The 19,599-nt window shown below is 43.0% G+C and overlaps 1 protein-coding gene across 2 annotated transcripts in view; it reads left to right on the top strand.

The window, feature by feature from the left end:
* LOC121336410 (ephrin type-B receptor 5-like) overlaps nucleotides 1–19,599 on the top strand; it is a 64,002-nt gene that overhangs the window by 27,110 nt on the left and 17,293 nt on the right. For both annotated transcript variants that reach the window (XM_041405538.1, XM_041405537.1), the window contains exons 3-6: nucleotides 1,774–1,838; nucleotides 4,406–5,102; nucleotides 17,519–17,674; nucleotides 18,676–19,014. In XM_041405538.1, coding sequence (XP_041261472.1) covers nucleotides 1,774–1,838; nucleotides 4,406–5,102; nucleotides 17,519–17,674; nucleotides 18,676–19,014 — 1,257 coding nt within the window. The remainder of the gene's footprint in view (nucleotides 1–1,773; nucleotides 1,839–4,405; nucleotides 5,103–17,518; nucleotides 17,675–18,675; nucleotides 19,015–19,599) is intronic.

Genomic DNA, 19,599 nt, shown 5'->3' with positions numbered 1-19,599 from the left:
AGTTCTTTCTGCGTTGAAAAATAGCCTTGTGTATTATTTCAGCATATCAAGACTATGTCTGGGATCCCAGTGGCAAAGTAATGACATGACACTGTGCAATCTCTGTGCCAGACTGTGCAATTGAGAAGGTAATGGGCGTGGGGGAATGCCAAGTTCCTCTGCTGCTAGGACAGCCTAGGGAAGACTGTGCCTCAGGGAGGCATAGGCCTTTTGCAGATGTTGTGCTGCTCAGAGGAGGTGTCTGAGCTGAGCTATCCTTAACTGAGCAGCTCAGCATTTCCTGAGGTCTGTTACATAATTTTAGTGGGGTTGTACTTTAGCTGTAACCAGTAGTTCTTTCCAGTTTTGGCAAGCCAGCCCTGATATTTTGCACTGCTTTTGAATCAAGGAGCTGCATCCTCAGGGAGGTCTGAAAAGTATAAAATGTCCTGTAGGAATATAGGGAATATAGTTCAGGAACATTGGTCAAGGCTGAGGTCTGTATAAACTTGCTCACTTGATCATGTCTGCTTTAGGATGAGCCTAGTCTTTCCTTTCCAATGATTAATGTGGAGTGAATCCCTACGTGTATTGGTAGGGATAGTGACATGAGCAATCCATAAACTGGAAATAAAAACCATTGAGGATATCTGTGCTGCATAAAATGTGGAACTAAATAAAATATTACTAAACCTTTAAAAGTTTTAATAATGGATTGTGAACCTTATTTGTAAGTAAGCTGGCTGTTAGGTTTTGGGTTGGATTTTTTAATCTGCTTTTTGCAGGTTTTTTTTTTAAGCAATAAAATAGAAATATGAAAATCAAAATAAGCAAATAAAGCTTCCCAGAATTTAAGAAAAGAAAATTTATTTATACAGTATATATCAACACATGTAAATACCCATTCATCTGAGTAATTTTCTTATTCTGTGTCCTAAATATACAGAGTGAAGAGCACATGCTTGCATATCACAGAGGTCTCAGACCCTGACATTCTCTTTTGGAGAATACTATGTTTATAGTTTGTACTGTCAAAATTTCTTTTCTTTGTACCTAAGCATACAATAACTGTCCAAGAGCAGTCAAGGCTGATATCTGTCTCCAGTGGTAGATTCAATAACAATGGAAATGCAGACTAGTTGTGGGAATAAACTAGGCCTGTGAAGTGCTGCATGTATCCTACTCTTGAGCAGTGTAATAATGCAACAGATTATTTAATACTGGGATTCCTACAGAGGCCTGCAATATAATTCCCAGCTCCAGAACAAAATGAATCCATTACAGGTTCAGCTGGGTCATAAACTCCCAAAGAAATCTGGTTCCAGAACTGGGAACAAACATGCTTTGGCCTTATGTCCACACTTACATGTGCAGATAAAATGGGCAACCATAGTCCTAATGGGACTGGCATGCATTCATGTAGCTCATCTTGTGTCCCACCTTTTCCTTTCCAAAAAGAGAGTGGCCTCATCTGAACTTCTGATTATGATAACTCTGCGCCATGCTGTCAGTGTGCTTATACTTTGCCTGGGAAAGTCTGGTGAGAATATTGCCAAGCAACTTGAGAATCATGAGTTAACATGATTATGTGCCCAGTGCCTCTGCCTTTGTCTTGCCTTTCTTAATTTATTAGTGTGGACATAACCTGTCATATTTAGTCTCAAAACATTAATGTATATTTTTGGTGTATAGAAGTCCTCTACAAGACAATCTTGAGAGGAACAGATAAGATTTTAATCTGACTTGGAATAGCACAAAATACTTTTTTTATTTAATGTTTTTAAATACAAACAGAAATACTTCTGGATACAACTCAAGAGACCTCAGAGATTGGCTGGACTGCACACCCTTCTGATGGGGTAAGCATTTCCCTTGTCCCTCTTCTTGACTCTGTGTCTGCTGGGAAGACATGTATGCATCTGATGAAGAAAGGGAAACTGTGAGACTTGGTTTGTAGATTTCATATATATATGAAGAATTTGAACACAATGTCTTTTGTAAAGCCAGATTGTTAAGAGAGAAGGGTGCTGAGTGGGATGCTATTGCCACATCCTTATCCTATTCCTTCACCTCTGCTCCAGAGATACTAAAGAGTTCTCCAGGCACCCTTCCATATAGAATAGAATAGAATAGAATAGAATAGAATAGAATAGAATAGAATAGAATAGAATAGAATATTTCAGTTGGAAGGTACCTACAACAATCATCTAGTCCAGGTGCCTGACCACTTAAGGGCTGACCAAAAGTTGAAGCATGTTATGAAAGGCACTGTCAAATGTCTCTTACACACTGACGGGCTTGGGATATTGACCACGTCTCTAGGAAGCCTATTCCAGTGTCTGACCACTCTCTAGGTAAAGAAATGTTTCCTGATGTCAATTTTGAGCTTCCCCTGAGGAAGATTTTAACCATTCCCATGCATCCTATCATTGATCTGAGGGAGAAGGGATCAGCACTTCCCTCTCCAATTCCCCTCCTCAGGGAGCTGCAGAGCAAGGGGGTTGTCCCTCAGCCTCTCTTTTCTCCAAACTGGACAAACCCAGAGTCCTCAGCCACTCCTCCCAGGACACGCCTTCCAGTCCCTTCACCAGCTTTGTTTCCCTCCTCTGCACACATTCAGAGACTTTCCCACCCCTCTGAAGTGGTGGTGCCCAGAGCTGCTCCCAGCACTCCGGGTGAGGCCGCACGGGCGCTGAGCACAGGGGATGATCCCCGCTCTGCCCGGCTGTGCTCTGTGTTTGGTGCCCCCAGGACGCGGTTCCTGCCCTCTGGGCTGCCCGGGCACACCCTGCTGACTCTCACTGAGCTGCTGCTGCCCCAGCACCCCCAGGGCCCTCCCTGCAGGGCACTCAGACACTCCTGTCACAGTTTGTACTTGTGCCTGCTGTTACTCCATCCCAGGTGCAGGACCTGGCACTTGTTCTTGTTATGTTTTGTGCCATGAATGATTGCCCAATGCTCCCATGGTGTACAAACATTTCAATTGTGCTCCTGAGCTCTCCGTGCTTCCAGGAGCAGCATACATGATCCCAGCTGGCACTGCCATCCTAAGTCTATGCCATGAAACTATTACAAAGTATTACAAAGTATAAAAACGCGCTGCAACAGCCATCCTAAGTCTATGCCATGCCAGCCCTTGGTTTACCTTCAGCTCTCCTGGTGGTATGCCCTTCCTTCATCAATTACAGATTAAATCTCTCAATCAGTCCCTCCAGTTTATGAACAAAGATACATTTCTTCCATCGGGACGGTGGATCCTGTCATGTCCCAACACACCCTATGTCTCAGAGATTCTTCAGTGGTTACGAACCCAAGCATTTTGGCAGAGGCGCCAGTCCTGAAGCCAGTATTGATGTCTTGGCATTATTTGTTTCTTTCAAATGTGCCTTACTGCTACTGAAAAGATTGAGAAAAACACTACCTGTACTCCTGATGTTTTTAACATTTCATCCGGGGCCCTGAAAACTCTTGATCAACTTCGCAGTTTTTGTTGGGACATTGTTTGTACCCATGTGAAAAAGCGGGTGTGGATAGTAGTCTGAAGGCTGTACTAAGCTCTTCCATCATCTGGTGACATTGCTAAACTGGGGCCCAGGGAGACAGCACTTGCCTGAAAAGATGTTGTAATCAGTGAAAGGGTGCTTCTGTTTCTCACAGGAGGGAGTCACTAATGACCATAACTTGCTGTTGTTTCTTCTTGGCCAATGGTCCTAATGCAAATCTTGTTGTGAGAAGTTGGTCAGACCTTCATGAGAATGCTTGAGCAGGTTCCTTCTCCTTTACCTCACTGTGCACATCCTCTGTCATACCCAGGGCCTTGTACCTATTTTGTAAAGCTTTTTGAGAGAGTAGGTTTTGTCTTACAGCTTTGTACAGGAGGAACCTGCTTCCACCCCTCCTTGTCCCTTGTGCCTTCCTGCAGCCACAAACCAGATCTGGACCTGCCCCTGTAGTGGCCATGCTGAGTGGTTTATGTGCATAGGAGATTCAGAACACAGCTCCCACTGTGGTAAAGTTAGGTAGAAGGGACTTCTGCTTTAATGTGTTCTCCAGAGAACAGTGTCTTTTTGCTCTGTCTCATTTGTTTGTGTCATTTGTTTTGTCTCTGGAGATAAGAGATGGGAAATAGGAAGGAAGAAAGTGTGACTCTTGCATTTTAAGATTCTCAATGTCGTGTGACCAAGTTTGCATCATTTATGTTTTCTGTCACAACAATTCTTACTTCAGAGCTTTGACTGCTCTTCTTTACAGGATCATACTCTGTCTAGAATGCTCTGCTGCACATAGCATCAACAAGTTCAAATCTTGTCATAGACATGGCAAGGACAGGGGGAGGACAAAGATCTGTCCTGTATTTTTGGTGCCGTTGAATACTGAATCAATTTTTTTATTTCTGTTTCTTTTTTCTCCTCTGTATCCATTGTAGTGGGATGAGGTAAGTGTCCTGGATGACAAGAAGCGCCTGATCCGAACCTTTCAAGTGTGCAACGTGGCTGAACCAGGTCAGAACAACTGGCTGCGCACTCACTTCATAGAGCGGCGCGGGGCCCACCGCGTCCACGTCCGCCTCCGTTTCTCCGTGAGGGACTGCGCCAGCATGCGCACTGTGGCCTCTTCCTGCAAGGAGACCTTCACACTCTACTACCACCAGTCAGAGGCTGACATAGCCTCTCAGGACATGCCAGAGTGGCGTGAGGGCCCCTGGACCAAAGTGGATACTATTGCAGCTGATGAAAGCTTTTCCCAGGTGGACAGCACTGGGAAGGTGGTCAAGATGAATGTTAAAGTCCGTAGCTTTGGGCCACTCACCAAGCATGGCTTCTACCTGGCCTTCCAGGATTCGGGAGCCTGCATGTCCTTGGTAGCAGTCCAAGTCTTTTTCTACAAGTGCCCAGCTGTGGTGAAAGGATTTGCCTCCTTTCCTGAAACGTTTGCTGGCGGGGAGAGGACCTCACTGGTGGAGTCCCCGGGGACGTGTGTACCCAACGCTGAAGAGACGAGCACAACGGGGACCTCGAGTGTTCGGCTGCACTGCAATGGAGAAGGGGAGTGGATGGTGGCCATTGGACGGTGTACCTGCAAGGCTGGCTACCAGCCTGTGGATGATGATCGAGCCTGCCAAGGTGAGAGAACTCTTTTCCCCTCTTCCTCTTTGGCAGCCATTTTTTCATTGGTTCTCTGTGCCAGCAATACTTGGCCCTAGCCAAAATTTCACAGAGCTGGGAGGGTAAATAATTTCCCACAGAGATCACCTTGTGGCAGCCTCTTTTCACACATTTAGCTCCTCAGACTGGAGTTGGAGTGACCACTTGTCATGGTTTAGGAATGGTGTTCTCCAGTTTGGTATTGCCACTAAAACCACGCTGCCACTCGCTCCCCCTCCAGCTGGAAGCACAAAAGGCAAAGATCATCAGTTATGATAAGAACAGTTTACTAGAAACAGTAATGAGATAATAAAATTAACAGTAACAACAACAATATTAACAACAAAAGGTGTAAGACCGATGATTTACATGGGAAGTGACAATAAACAAATATTGGTCTGGTTGGTTCTTTGCAACACAGAGAAGTTTTCTCCCAACAGAAAGGAATGCCCTTTTCCTTGGAGTGTGAGTGCCTTCCCCCCACCCCTGTCAATGATAAGAGGTGGTGTAGAGTAACATCTGGTCCTGGTTACACCCCCACAGCCATGCCCACTCCCAGCTAATGCAAGAGATTGTCCTTGTCCTGGCCAAAACCAGGACACTACTACTAGCTGCTAAGAAAATGGTTGGAAGCTCCACTCAGGCCTCAGTTACAGCTGCCACCAGAGACAGCCTCTGAGGGTACATACAGAACTAGCAGGAGCTTCACTAGCCAGATCTACCATAATTCCACTTCTTTATCAAGAGGCAGCAGCATTAGAAGGAAGATGCTGCATGGAGGAGAGCTGAGCCCAGAGCTAATACAATCTCTGTACTAGTTATTTTGGGCCCTTTTGCTAGTGTATAGTAATAAAATAAAAAAAGTGGAAAGGGCAGCAGCCTGGTCATGGGACAGAGAAAATGTGCCTCTGTGAGCCTGTCCTGACTAGAAAAATCAGTCATAATGGTATCATCATTACCAATAATGTACTCTGCCCCAGGGCCAATGGTATTTCTGTGATATGTTTGTAGGAGCAAGTAGAGTACATGACATGTCACCCAGAAGTGGTATTGGGCTAAAATCCGGCCAAGCCTGAGCACCCAGTCTAATGTCATGACTGTGTTTCTATCTTAAGCTTAGGACAGTCCATTAGAGAAAACTGCTTATGTTGGTTGTATAATTTGTGTATGATGTTCTTCTTGTGCATCCTTTGTTTTAATCTGCATCTACTCAAAATTTCTCAGCAGTCTGAAATGTTGCTGCACTACACTTAGTACTCTAAAAAATAAATGTCACATGGAACACAGTTCTGGCTGCAGACAAAATTTAAAAGCTGGATTTATTAAAACAAGAGTTCAACTTGGACATGGAACGTACAAATACTCTGGTTAACAACAGAGTGCAAATGCAACGAATAATTAATGTTGTCAATATTACCTTAAATTCCTGCTATGTGAAGATTTGGGTCATGCAAAATAGTTTGATTAAAATACAGGTCATTGTACTAGAGCCTTAAAAAGCAATTAAAATTGGTAAGTGCTTTTCATTTGTTTAAACTTTGAGGATAATTGAAATATGTGTGCCTTTTTTATCCTGCTCATTCTGAGAGAAATGTAACTACATTCATTTAGTGCTGCTTCAGAGACAGTAAGCTTTGACATAGAGCAGCTCTGTATGGCACTAAATTTGCTGTCTGCATCAGTAGCATGACTAGTTCACTGTCTAAATAAACTGCCAGTCAATAAGTTAGTTTCATATAGTACTCTTAAGTAGTCAAAAAAAAAAAAAAAGAAAAAAGAAAGAAAGAAATTTGGCTTGCCAAATAAAAACAAGGATTTTTTTAATGTCTTCCATTTTCCATAGTATTCGGTGAAAGCTGATACTTCTTGCAGCCTGATTGTCACAGAAGCTGGAGACAGATGAGAGTGGTTAATATTGTAGGAATAACTGAAGTAATGACAGTCTATCAAGCTACAAAAGTCAGTTCCTAAAATTTACTTCCCAAGATTCCATGAGCAGCCTGGAGCAGCAAATGACAACCAAATATGAATCATAATGTTGAAGGGTATTCTTTCCTCATGTTTCTTGTGAACTCCTCTGGCTTGATCATCCTTCCCAATCTCTTCTCCTTGCTAACAACATGTTGCTGTCCTGTCTGAATGAAGCCACATTCAGCTTGTGTCCCCTTGCTTGGTGTTCTCTGTGTGGAGTCCTCTCCAGCCCTTCTCCTCTGTGCCTGTGTTCTCCTTTCCTAAGGACAGACATCTGTCCTGATACAGAGCAGACACGGTGTTCTAGATGAAACACAGAACAAAAGCAATAGCTCAAGGGCAGATTTCTCCTGATGATAATGCAGAGAGGTGTTCTTAATAAGACTGAAGAATCAACCAAGGATAAGAAGGAGAAGCAAGTTTCCTTCTTACACTTTGGTAGAAGAGTGTGTGGGCATTGCCTTCCCCCTCACCATATGCAAGCCTGTGGATTCCTTCCTGGACCAGCTGTTACCTCTTTATTTAGAACAACAAATCTGCCAAGAGCCATTCTGAGCAGATAGATAGAAAGCCCTTTTTTCCACCCTGTCCCCTATCATGATTTAAGCTACTTTCTTTCCTTATTTTTATAAGACTGCCTGCTCTGTGTTACTATATGGCAGATTTCTCCAGCTAAATAGAAGAGTAAAACAGCAACTTTTAGCAAGCCCTTTGGGTGATGTGGGTGCAATCTGTGTGGGATTCACTTTTCACTTTATCTGATTAGACTTGTCATCCTGAACAGTCAAAAAAGAGAATGGCGGTTTACAGAGGAAAAAAGAAGGTTGGGACCTTAATTCCTTTTCTTTCTGTAGATGTATGCACACACAGGGTGCCTTGCTATGCAAAATCATATAGGTTTTAGATTACCAGGTACTTTTGAAAATAATATGTAGAGTTTATGACTGGGACATTTAAAAAAATATTTTTAAAATTACAGTGTAGACAAAAAAGAGAAGAGGAATGACTGCCTGATAAAGTGCTAAGCTGACTTCTAAATAAAGAAGGACAGAGCTCTGGACAGGTGTGTGGCACCTCTGTACAAACATACTTAACCAGAGGCAGAAACATCAGCCAGAAAGAGAAGGAGGGAACAAGTTTGGAGTGAAAAGCTTTAAGCTGAACTTGGGAGAGGGAGGAAGAAAGGTGTTGGTTTAATGTTTGTTTTTGTTTTCTCATTACCCAAATCTATGTTAATCAGCAATAAATTAAATTTCCCCAAGCCAAGTCTGTCTTGCTTCTGATAGTAATTGGTAAACAAGCTCCCTGTCTTTATAACTTCTTTACCTCTGCCCACGAGCTTTCTCATCCAGTTTTCTCCCTATGTCTTGCTGAGGAGGGAGAGTAAGAGGGTGGGCATTTGGGTGTTTACCAAGGTTAGCCATCCACATGGCTGCTTGTCCTCTCTTCTTTCTCTGGATGTTTATTTCTAAGAGTATTTAGCAAGCAAAAGGTCTGCCTGTCATCTGTGGTGGCTGTAAGGATTCCATAAAATTGCCAGTGTCCTTTGGCTATACGCAGTCCCTTCGGATTGCAGAAGGAATCACATCTGTACTGCTGATAACTGCAGGAGCAAGCAACTGTGCATGGAGCTGTTGGAGGTCTCATTTGGGAAGAATATTGCATGATTATTTTTGTGTTACTGAAAAATGCCCTTTCTCATCAGCTTGGATAAACCTTTTTCAGTGTGTGAGGCTAAAAGAATGTTAAGATTTGTGTTAAAATAAAAGATTTGGTAGTCTGCTAAAAAATATGCACATACTAGTAGCAAAGGGAAAAAAGAGCACAACAAGCTCTTCTTAAATTTTAATCACTTAAAGGATGCTTCATTTAAAACCACAGGATAATTTATGTTGCAGGGACTTGTGAAAGTCATCTGCTCCAACTCCACGCTCAAAGCAGGACCAAATTAGGTTAGGTCACTCAAGGCCTGTTCTACTCTAGTTTTAGTTATTACTGAAAACACAATGTCCCTGGGCAGCTGTTCCAATATTTGACAACACCCATGGTGAAATTACTTCTTCCTATGTAGAAGAAGATTTTAGTAAGATGTAGTAAGAGGTTATTACAACTTGTGTTATCTCATGTTCTGCCACCTTGTGCCTACACCTTCTTCATATCCTCCCATTAGGTGGCTGATGACAGCCGTAAGCTCCCGCCCCACAGCCTGCTCTGCTTCCAAATGAACAAACCCAGTGGCTTAGCCTCTCCTGGGTAAGAGCTTTAATTTCAAGGTAAACTCACAGCTGACAATAATGTTTGGTGCCTTGATCTAGATTACCTTTTTAAATATTTCTTTTCTTCCATATTGCTCCTTTCATCAGCTTCTCCAGCCTCCTTCTGCTACTTGCACATACATTTTGGCACTTTTCAAGTAGTTTGCTTCTTTTCCTGTATCAAGTGCTTGCTGTCTACTCATATTCTGTCCTACCCTGCCCAGATCTTTCCTCTCGTGTTTTTGCCTTTTTTTTCCTCACACAAAACATTCCCTGGCAGTTCTCCCACATATAATTAGCCAGTAATTGCTTCAGCTCCACCTCTTTTACCTAAAAAATCCCTTACTCAACTGATCTCCTATCAACAGTTAAGCAGGAAAGAGTTCTTAGTCACTTCATTTATTTTATCTCAGTTTAAGACTCAAAAGACACACTTTTCTCTCCTTAATGTTTCTTTCATTTCCAGTCTCTCTTCCCCACCCAAACAGTTGTAGTAACTGTGAAACTCTAGATTAACCCAGGGCTCTATTGCATCACTGTGCCTGGCTTCTGTTGCAGGCTGATCCCACCTTACTCAGAACAAGATGCACAGTAGCAGTCGCTGTGGAATAGCCTGGCTCAGTAGGAATTTACTATCTCCATAAGCAAGCCATAGATATATTTATGGGAAAGGGAGTGGGGAAGAAGTGTTTTATCTAAACGACACTACAATTTTTATTTTCTGGCATGTCTTCTGCATGCTAATTATGCTATCTTTCTGGCATTTTGAGAAATGTAATGTCTAAATGTCTGCATCATGATTCTACAATATTATTGGTTGCTAACTCCTTTCCGTCATCCTGCCCTCTAAGTGCCAAACTCCATCCCTTTACCTAGAGTCATTCTCATTTGAGGTCCTCTGTATCTCTGCACATCCGTTTTTCTCTAGGCCTCAAAGTCATCTGTGTCCATTCATCCTTCCCAGTTTGACTCCAGTTCCAGCTTTGACATTGTTCATTTTCAATGCTCTCACATCTAGTATTTATTCTTGCTGTCCACAGTACACCTGGGATCAGAACTCCTATACAAGAAACAGATCACTTGTCTCAGTCAAGAAGAGAACAATTTTATGCTCTTCTAAATGTCTCCTTATGTCTCAATTCAGTTCCAAGTCATAACTGCATACAAAAAGTCAGTGTCACCTGTATCACATTCCCTAAAGTCACTGTTGGGTGTACATAAAGCTCTGGTGAAGTTCCCAGCTGCCTTTCTTGGTCCTTCTCCTCTTCTTGTATTTTGCTTAGTTCTCCAAATATTTCCTCTCTGCTGTTACTGTCAGAGTGAGCTTTTTAATGCCTCTTTCTCTGCCTCTTTGGTTCTTGGTCTGTCCTCTCTTCATTTTCTTTACCCCTCTCCCTACTGCCACTCTATGATTCCAGCACTTTTCTGTGCCGTTTGTTATTGCTAGAAGTCTGTCAGAAGCTGCTCCTCTGGCCTCCCGGGTGGAACTTGTCTCCAGTGAGCAGTCAGGCAAACACAGGCAACACAGGGGCGAGTGTTGTAGGGGGAGCTGAGGAAAACTGGGTCAGTGTCTGAGATGAGCTGTGCCCAGCTGAACTGTTGTGGCATTCTGACACTGTGCCAAGATATGAAAAATCACTGAGACAAGCTGAGGAAGAGCACTTGCGCACTCCAAACTCTGCCTTCTCCTTTCATGGAAGGCCTGACTTGATGGGAAGTGGCAGCTTGCTGTGCCTCCTGAGGTGCTAGCTCTGCAGCCCTCTGTCCTTGCATCCGGTATTGTGAATCAATCAGAGCTAGATCCGTGTTTTCTTGGAAAGTCCTGGTGCTGGGGGATGATAAGTTGCAGTAATGCCAGTGACAAGGCCTGTGGCGTAGCTGGTGTTCATGTTTTGTGTGAAGTTGTTCTGCAGGAGCACAGTGGAGGTGTTTCAGGAGAAGCTGCTCTTGTTCAGGCTTTCTCTGGGATGGTCCTGAGGTGGTAGTGTTCACTAAAGGAAAACATACTAGTTCTGGTGGCAGCGGGCCTGCTGCAGTCTGAACATCTCTTACGACTGTCTCCAGTGAGCACAGTCATCCGCAGAGGCTGTAGGACCACAGCAAGTGGACCTGATGCCATGATCTGCAGTAAGAAGGGAGTGCAAGGTAAGATCATTCAGAAACAAATGAGAGATGGATTCTGTCTGTGTGTACGAAGACAGCCCTAGGCTCACTGTAAGTGCTTGAATAAGAGGAAGTGGCTTTTGACTATTTAGATTGCCAGGGAATTTTTTTCTCTTTCCTCCTGACTTGACTTTCGATATACTATTTATAGTGACTGGAGTGAGGCAATGCCAGGAAAAGCTCCGTGTGCTGGGAACAATTATTATTGCTATCTGTGGGCTAAAGTCCTCAGTGCTGTGGGCAGCCTATCTTAGGCAATTTTGGAAAGGGATAAAGGTGCTTGTGAATGTAAGCAGCTCTCTGACTAGATGCAGAGGCAAGGTTCAGGTGGAAGCAGAAAGTTTGTGATAGCTGCAGTGCCTGCCTTTGGAAGCCATTCTTTAGCTTCTTGTAGTTTGAGGCCAGTTGGTGTCTACTTTATTCGGTCCAGCCATTTTGGCCAAAATTACAGATGTAAAATATAAGCAACAATAAAATTTAGGCCATAGTATTATTTTCCAACTATATTTTATTAGGAAGGTGAGAGAGATGTGAATCATGTTTAATCACTGCAAATCTGCTTTGCTTGCAGTATGCAATGTGATTTCATTTTGCTGTTTTTCTTCTGGAAATAGAAATACCCAGGGGCAGAATGAGAGTTTCAAAGCATGATTGTTTCTCTGTATCTGCCATCCCTCCTGGAAATAACAATGTGAGATTATAGGTTTATGTAGTAATTATTTTTTTCACTCGACAATAAAAAATAATCACTGTGGAGAGATCTTCCCTCCCAAGTTGCTCAGTATTCCACTCCACAGTTCTTCAGGTGCAGTTTCTGTAATGTGAGTGGAACTGGGCAGGTGAATCTCTTCCTTACTGCTTTTCTTTACACTTTCCTGTCTTGTTTAAAGTCTTTTCTCAGGCCCCTCCCTCAGACAATCCTATTCTCATTTCACTTCTGAACATCTGAAATGAGATGTAGTCTAATGTCAAGAACTTTCCATTCATTGTTCCTTGTCCACCCACCCGCAATCATTTATGTGATGAATGATCTGGCAGTGAGGCAACCAGGGCCACAGGGCTCTATCCACACATTTTAATTGGCTTATGTTTAAGGGAAAACACAGAATAGTTGAACTTGGAAGAGATCTCTGGAGTACACCTTAACCCCCTCCCTGCACAAGCAGGGTCATCTCTAGCAAGTAGTCCAGCCGTAGGTCCAGACTATTTTTGAATTTCTCTAAGGAAGGAGCCTCTGCAACACCTCTGGGTAACCTGCTTCAGTGCTCGGTCACCCTGACGGTGAAAAATTGTTTCCTTGTGTTCAGAGGGAACCTGCAGTGTTTCGGTTTGTGCTCTTCACCTCTGGGTCTGTCACTGCGCAACACTGAAAAGAGCCTGGTTCTGTCCTCTTCACTTCCTCACTTCAACTGTTTGTGCTCATTGATGAGATTGCCAGAAACCTTCTCCTCCCCAGGCTGAGCAGTCCCATCTCTGTCAGCCTCTCCTCCTGTGGAAAATACTCCATCCCCTTCATCATCTTTATGGCCCTCTGCTGGATTCTGTCCAACATGTTATTGTCTCTGGTGTACTCGGGAGCTCAAAACTCAACATAGACTCCAAGTGTACCCTCACCAAAGCTGAGTAGAAGCCAAAGATCATCTTCCTTGCTGCAGAATTCCCCGAAGTGTCCAGGACCTGGAGTTGCTAAAGACCAATGTGAAGAACTTGCCCTGTATCACCCAGCACTCGACCCACATTTTCTCTAGTCTTCCTTGAGCTGCTGAGAGAAAACTTAGAGAAACCCTTCTCACTTTTGACATCCTATGCCAGATGTGATTCCAGGTAGACTTTGGCTTTCCTAGCCATGTGTCTACGTGTCTGGACAATGCCTCTATGTTCCTCTCAGGCTACCTGTCCCTGCTTCTGCTCCATACCCTTCCTTTCTGTGCTAGGAGCTCTGTTCAAACATGCAGGCCTGTTGGCATTTTTTGCCTGAATTCGTGCTTTGTTGAGATGGACTGCTTTTGCACCTGGAAGAGGTAATCCTTGCATATGAACTAGCTTTTTTGAGTCACTCTTCACTCCAGGGTGTTGTCCGTTGGGGCTCCTCCAGATCACCCAGGTGGTCACATCTGCTGTCCCGGAGTTCAGTGTTGTGAGCTTGCTTTTTGCTCTGGTCACTGCGCTCTGGATCTTGAACTCTACCATGTCATGGTCACTGTAGCAAAGGCTGCCTTCAGCCCTCACATCACCAGTGAGCCATTCCCTGTTTGTGAGCATCAGGCCCAGGGGGGCATGTCCCCTCATTGCCTCCTCTATTGCTTGGGTCAGGAAGTAGTTCCCAATCCTTTTCAGGAACTTCCTGGAACCCTTATGCCCTGCTGTGTTCCTCCTCCAATATAGTAGGCTGGTTGTAGTCCCCCTTGAAGATCAGTGCCTCTGAATGGGAGGCTAATTCCAGCTTGTCAGCTCTGAGCTCCATCCAGTTTTTCACAGGTAAACATCGGAAGCCATCTGAGACACACTGGAGTAGCCAAGGCATCAGGCTACTCTGGTCTAGCACATAGGACATGTCAGCATATTACTGAAATTTGTTTCGCTGGTGGAACAGCTGCAGTGAAGTTTTGTTTCTTCAGTTTACTCAGCTCTAGTGGAGTGCTTATTAATGAACCTATGTGGCTGCTTCACTCTGCTTAAATTAAATAAAGGACAAGGGAGTATTTGGCCTGGAGATGTTGGAAAGAAGAGATGTAAATGGCTGTATCAAAATCACTTCATAAATAGGGTAGGTTCCTTCTTAAATGTGGTTAGGATTTTGGGGTTTTTTTTGTTTGTTTTTTCAACTTTTTTTTTTTTTTTGCGGGGGGGGGGTTGGTTTTTTTGTCTACAGCTAGTATTTGAAATTTTTCTCAGAAGCCTGCTGCTTTAGTTGATGGAAATATTCTTCTTGTTTAAACCTGTAATTTACTGTAAAGTCACCTGCTCTCATGCTGTCATTACTCTTGAACCTAAGTAAACAATTCTTCATTGAGTGACTCTTACAGTTCTGGGATTGCACTCAAAAATAGCTGCGGCCTCAGTGAGTAAGAGATCTCTTAGGTAGCAAGGAATCAGCTCACGAGACAAAAGGCATGGAGCCTTGGGCAGTGCTTGGGGAGACAGCAATAGCCTACTTTTGCATATGGTTCAGACATGTAGTGCCAAGCACAGTGCATGGACAGTGAAATTAGATTTTGTGAGGCAGTTAAGAAGAGATGTAAGTATTTGATCACTAGTGTTTGTTACACATACCTGTTCCAGAGTGTTGTCCCTATAGCAGTGTACTGCATCAGTGATATAAGCAGATAACATTGTTATCCATTAGCTGACACCATGTCCCTGTCCAGAGGCTTGTGTTCTTGCTCTGTGTGTTGGTTGGTTGGTTTTTACAAGCAGGTTTTGGATGTTTATGATCACTTGGAGTGTCTGCCCTTAACATGGATGAAATCTTGCACGGCCTCTTAAGCAGTAGAGGTGCTCTCACTTACACAGACTGCCCTTCTTTACTGAGGCAGTGCTGCACCGTTTTGTTCCATTGCATAAAACCTACAGCACTGCACTTGTGCTTACTACCTTTGGCTAATTCATCAACAGTGTGCCATCTCTGCAGACCTCACACCTGCACCCCAGGCTCATCAGCAACTTGCCAGTACACTTTCAGGAACTGTCTAAAAATAAATGTTTATTTATTTTAACACAACATGTTTATTTTAAAATTAATTGTATTTACTAAATACCAGACGAATTCTTCATTCACAGCTTTGCTAGCTTTCCATATGATTTGTAATTGGGCTAAAGGTGAATTTACCTGAAATCTTTTTGCACTGTCCTTGTAGGGTAAATATGGTTTTGTACTTCAGGGGTAAAGTCTGTACCCTCTACAGATTTCCCTTTAGCATCACATACGTGGCAGACATTACCATTGCCTGTTCATTTTCATTATTGTGACTAGCAGCAAGGTGTCCTACTTAATATCAGGCTGTAATACTGAATGAAAGAAAATAACCATTCTACAAGGTCTGCCTTGACAGGTGGAATGAATGTGTCATTAGTTCTAAGCTCAACAAAAGCTCAAGAAGAAGTTTGATGCAAGAAAAAACAGATGAGATAAAATTACTTTTTAAGAAGCTGAAGACATTCACATTAAGTTCAGCATTCTCAAACTTGAAATAAAGAAAGAAAGATCCCTGAAATTTTGGTTGAATGACTTTGCAGTGTGTTGGATGAGAACTTCCCATGCATACTACCGTTAGTTTCAGTACAAATGCATTTGCCAAGAAGTGTGGATATTATATCCTACATCTGTGGTTGTTAAGAGAGCCTAAAATTGAGTGAAAGGTGTATAGTTTATGAAGTGGATAAAATCTTACATATTCTTTCTTGTCCATACAAACATATGGATGTGTCTTTCCGTATGGGAATAATTTGATTTTCTGCTGGATAAAGGCCTGAAGGCAAAGGCAGTTGCACTTTTCTTAACCATCATCCATCACATGAAAAATTACAGTCTCTTTTCCCCCTTTCCTTTCCAAATTGCAATGTATCACACACTGAATGTTGTCATTTTTTGAGTGCTGGAAAGAAACAGAGTTCCCCTATCTAATAGCTTTCATTCAGAGTTATTGAAGTCTCCTTTATGGTCTGGCCTGTTCTAGGACTTAGCACTCTTATCTTTGTACATGTGGAGGTTGCTCTGTGCATCCAAAAAGAATTTTGACGGAGAGGATGAAGTAATACAAGAGGCATAAACTGAAGGGACTCCACAGATGTTATTGGCTGTTATTTCTGGACTGCGCCTGTAGCCCCAATGGGGATTGAACACACATGAATCTGATTTCATATAACACCTCTATACAATATTCTTCTCTTACTTGCTTTGCTTTTTTTTAGGTAATTTTTTGCTATCCTCAATCCATTGGAATATTCTGCTTACAATAACCACTAGAATAGTTCTGCTCTCGAGGGTGTCCCTTGTGTCTTTTGCATCAAATGTGTATCTGGAGTTTATCTGAAAGTTTCCCATTCCCATTCCTGGGTATGGAAATGCCCTTTATTGTGAATTTAATTAACATGTAATGAAATGTTCTTTATTGTGAAATTAATGAACCAAATGTCAGCTGCAAATGAACTTTCACCTGAGCTTCTTAGTCCATAAAATCTAAAAGAGCTGCATCTATTTATATAGAAAATCAGCTTTAGAAAACATACATAAAAGTTGTAAAAGCTGTATTCTAGCACTTCTGTATAAGGTCCAAGCACCTCCTATTAGGCATCTTTGCCAAACCTAGAATGTGCCATACTCCCATATTGTTAATAAATTACTTTTTCATTTTTCATTTTCTTTCCCTGTAGGATGGATTTCCATCCTTGTTTCAGCTTGTTGCATATACATGTTCCTGTGCATTTGCAGATTAAATTTGACTAATTCACATACTTTTATCCATTACTGGGAAGTTTTCAGACCTACAGGAAGAAAATAGGACTGCCAGTCTTAGTGTCTGCTCTTAGTTTTAATGCAAAATCAGCAATGGTAGTGTATATTACTTTAAGCAATGAAACTGTTGTAGGCAGCATAAAAAATCCAATTTTGTGGCTGTGTAGGGTAGGGGGAAGGAGGTGTGGGCAACTGTTTGATATTTCAAGACAAATCGCTTGGCTGGGCTCCTTGGCTTCTCCAATTTAAAAGCTCTTTGAGTGAATAATGAGAAGACAATTACTAGAGGAGGCCAAAGCTGTCTCAGGACTGCTTGTCTTTCATCTACCAGTGAATCAATTTAAGCACTTACATACAGAATAAAATAAACTGTTTTGAAAGGGCAACTTGGACAAAATATGCTTCATAAAGAACCAAAACCAGTAGTAGCTCTATGCAATAACTTCTCCCAGCAGTAGGAGCACAAGTTAAATGTAAATAAGATTGCAGTGTTTCTGAAATTTGAATTAATGATTTTCCTGCTTTTGCCTCTCTTATTTTCCTCCTTTTAGCCTGTGCCCCTGGTTTCTTTAAAGTATCTGTGGGAGATGACCCCTGCCATCTGTGCCCTGCCCACAGCCACGCTCCACTGCCAGGTTCCCGGGAATGTGTGTGTCAGAACCGGTACTATCGATCTGCTTCAGACAATTCTGATGCTCCCTGTACTGGTAAGTGTTTGGATGAAGTGTTTGAAAGTAAGAAGGGCAGTTAATGAGAGAGAATGTGCCCAAATGATCTGGGGAGAGTTGCAGTTCCCCTCTTCTCAAGACCTTTGAAATAACCCAAAACTTCCCTTTGCTCCTGCACCTGACTACAGAGTGATGGTGAGAATGAGGATTCTTGGGTTTCATTACAGCCTTCAGAGGGAAATGTTCTGTAAATAATATTTCCCTCACCCTTCCCTGTTACTGAGCTCAGCCTCTCTGTCCCTCCCTTTCCCATCTTGCTTTGTGTCTGTGCCCAGGTTTGGCAGTGCAATTCTGCTGCCTGCTTCTATGTTTCTGAACTTTTCTCTTCTTAGCTGCAGTGTCTTGTCCCATTCTCATCCCCATGTCTTCTTCTCACCCTCTGCATTTTCCTCCTTCTCTTCTCTGTCTCTGTGCCATCAAGGGAAGTGTTGGATGCACATAATGGGCAGTTTTTCAGCTGTCAGAGTTTACCACTGATGCCATTGAGGAATGTGGCTGGCACCAGGAATAATTGCAGGCAAAACTGGTGTCCAGTTCCTGGAACAGATGCAACAGGTTAACTAAAGTCTGAGAAAGTTCAGAGATACTAGGTGCCAAAGGAGAGAATTACAGGTCTCAGTAGAGATAAATCTTTACTAAGCTTGTGTAAAGTTTAAAATTTCAAGGGATTGGCACTTCCCTAAACAATGGCTGTTCTTTTAGGGAAATTAAAAAGTCACACCCTTGAAACAAAGACTTTTCTTTGTAATTTTGTTTGTCTAAAATGTGCTAATTCAGTTGTTCCTTTGTTAATGTGTGTGCTTGATGTAGCAAAGAGTATGTTTATCTTAGCCTCGCCCTAAGAAACAACTGAAGAAGAGTAAGAATAAAATGAAGCAGCAATTCGCTCTTCTATTCTTTTCCCTCTGCTTTGCCTCCTCCCTTCCCTCCCCTCTCTCCCATTCTTTCCTGGGATTTTGACCCTTCGTTCTTCTTTCCAGGCATCCCCTCTGCTCCTCGTGACCTCAGCTACGAAATCATTGGCTCCAACGTGCTGCTGACCTGGCGCCTCCCGAAGGACCTGGGCGGCCGCAAGGACGTTTTCTTCAACGTGATCTGCAAGGTGTGCCCGGCGGGGTCTGCGGGGCCCTGCGTGCGCTGCGGGGACAGCGTGCACTTCGAGCCGCGCCAGGTCGGGCTGACCGAGAGCCGCGTGCAGGTCTCCAACCTCCTGGCCCGTGTGCACTACACCTTCGAGATCCAGGCCGTCAACTTGGTCACTGAGCTGAGTTCAGAAGCGCCCCACTTTGCCACCATCAATGTTAGCACCAGCCAGTCAGGTGAGGACACCCCTGTCTCGAAGTTTCTACTTCTCTGTCTCATTTGATTTGCTTTTGTCTTTTGAATGCTGGAGTTTTGTCTGTTTACTTGTGTGCCTTTTTTTATTCTGCCCTGCTAGCTCCACAGTTTCACTTTTGCTCTTCTCATTTCTGCCTTATCTAAATGGGCTTTCCATTCTTGCTTCTTGGCAGAAAAACTCAAGTTCAGCAGCTGGTGTGGTTGTTGGGGAAGAATCTGGAGAAATTGCAATGAGGTATAGCACTGTGGGTCAGATGAAGCACATTGTTTCATTGTGCAAGAGAGGGGACACTGCCAGGGTTTGATGAGGATTTTGTGAGCATCGGTTTGCCAGAGAAGCTATTCATTTTCTCTATCCTCTACTCTTCTCCATTTCATCGTTGTATTTTCCTTTTAATAAGAAACGATTTATTTTTTTTTTGCTCATTACATGGTAGAATGTGTTGTGCAGTTATATTCAAAAATGTCGTGATCCTTGTAACTAGGAACTAAACCGTGGGGATGACTAAACTAACATACTAATGGGTTGTGTGGGCAGTCAGAGGAGTTCTGTTTCCTGTAAATAT

Source organism: Onychostruthus taczanowskii, unplaced genomic scaffold, assembly GCF_017590055.1.
Source record: "Onychostruthus taczanowskii isolate IOZ18803 unplaced genomic scaffold, ASM1759005v1 scaffold230, whole genome shotgun sequence".
Lineage (NCBI taxonomy): Eukaryota > Metazoa > Chordata > Aves > Passeriformes > Passeridae > Onychostruthus > Onychostruthus taczanowskii.
Note: the sequence above shows the minus strand (reverse complement) of the source record. Positions and strands in the feature narration are given on the sequence as shown.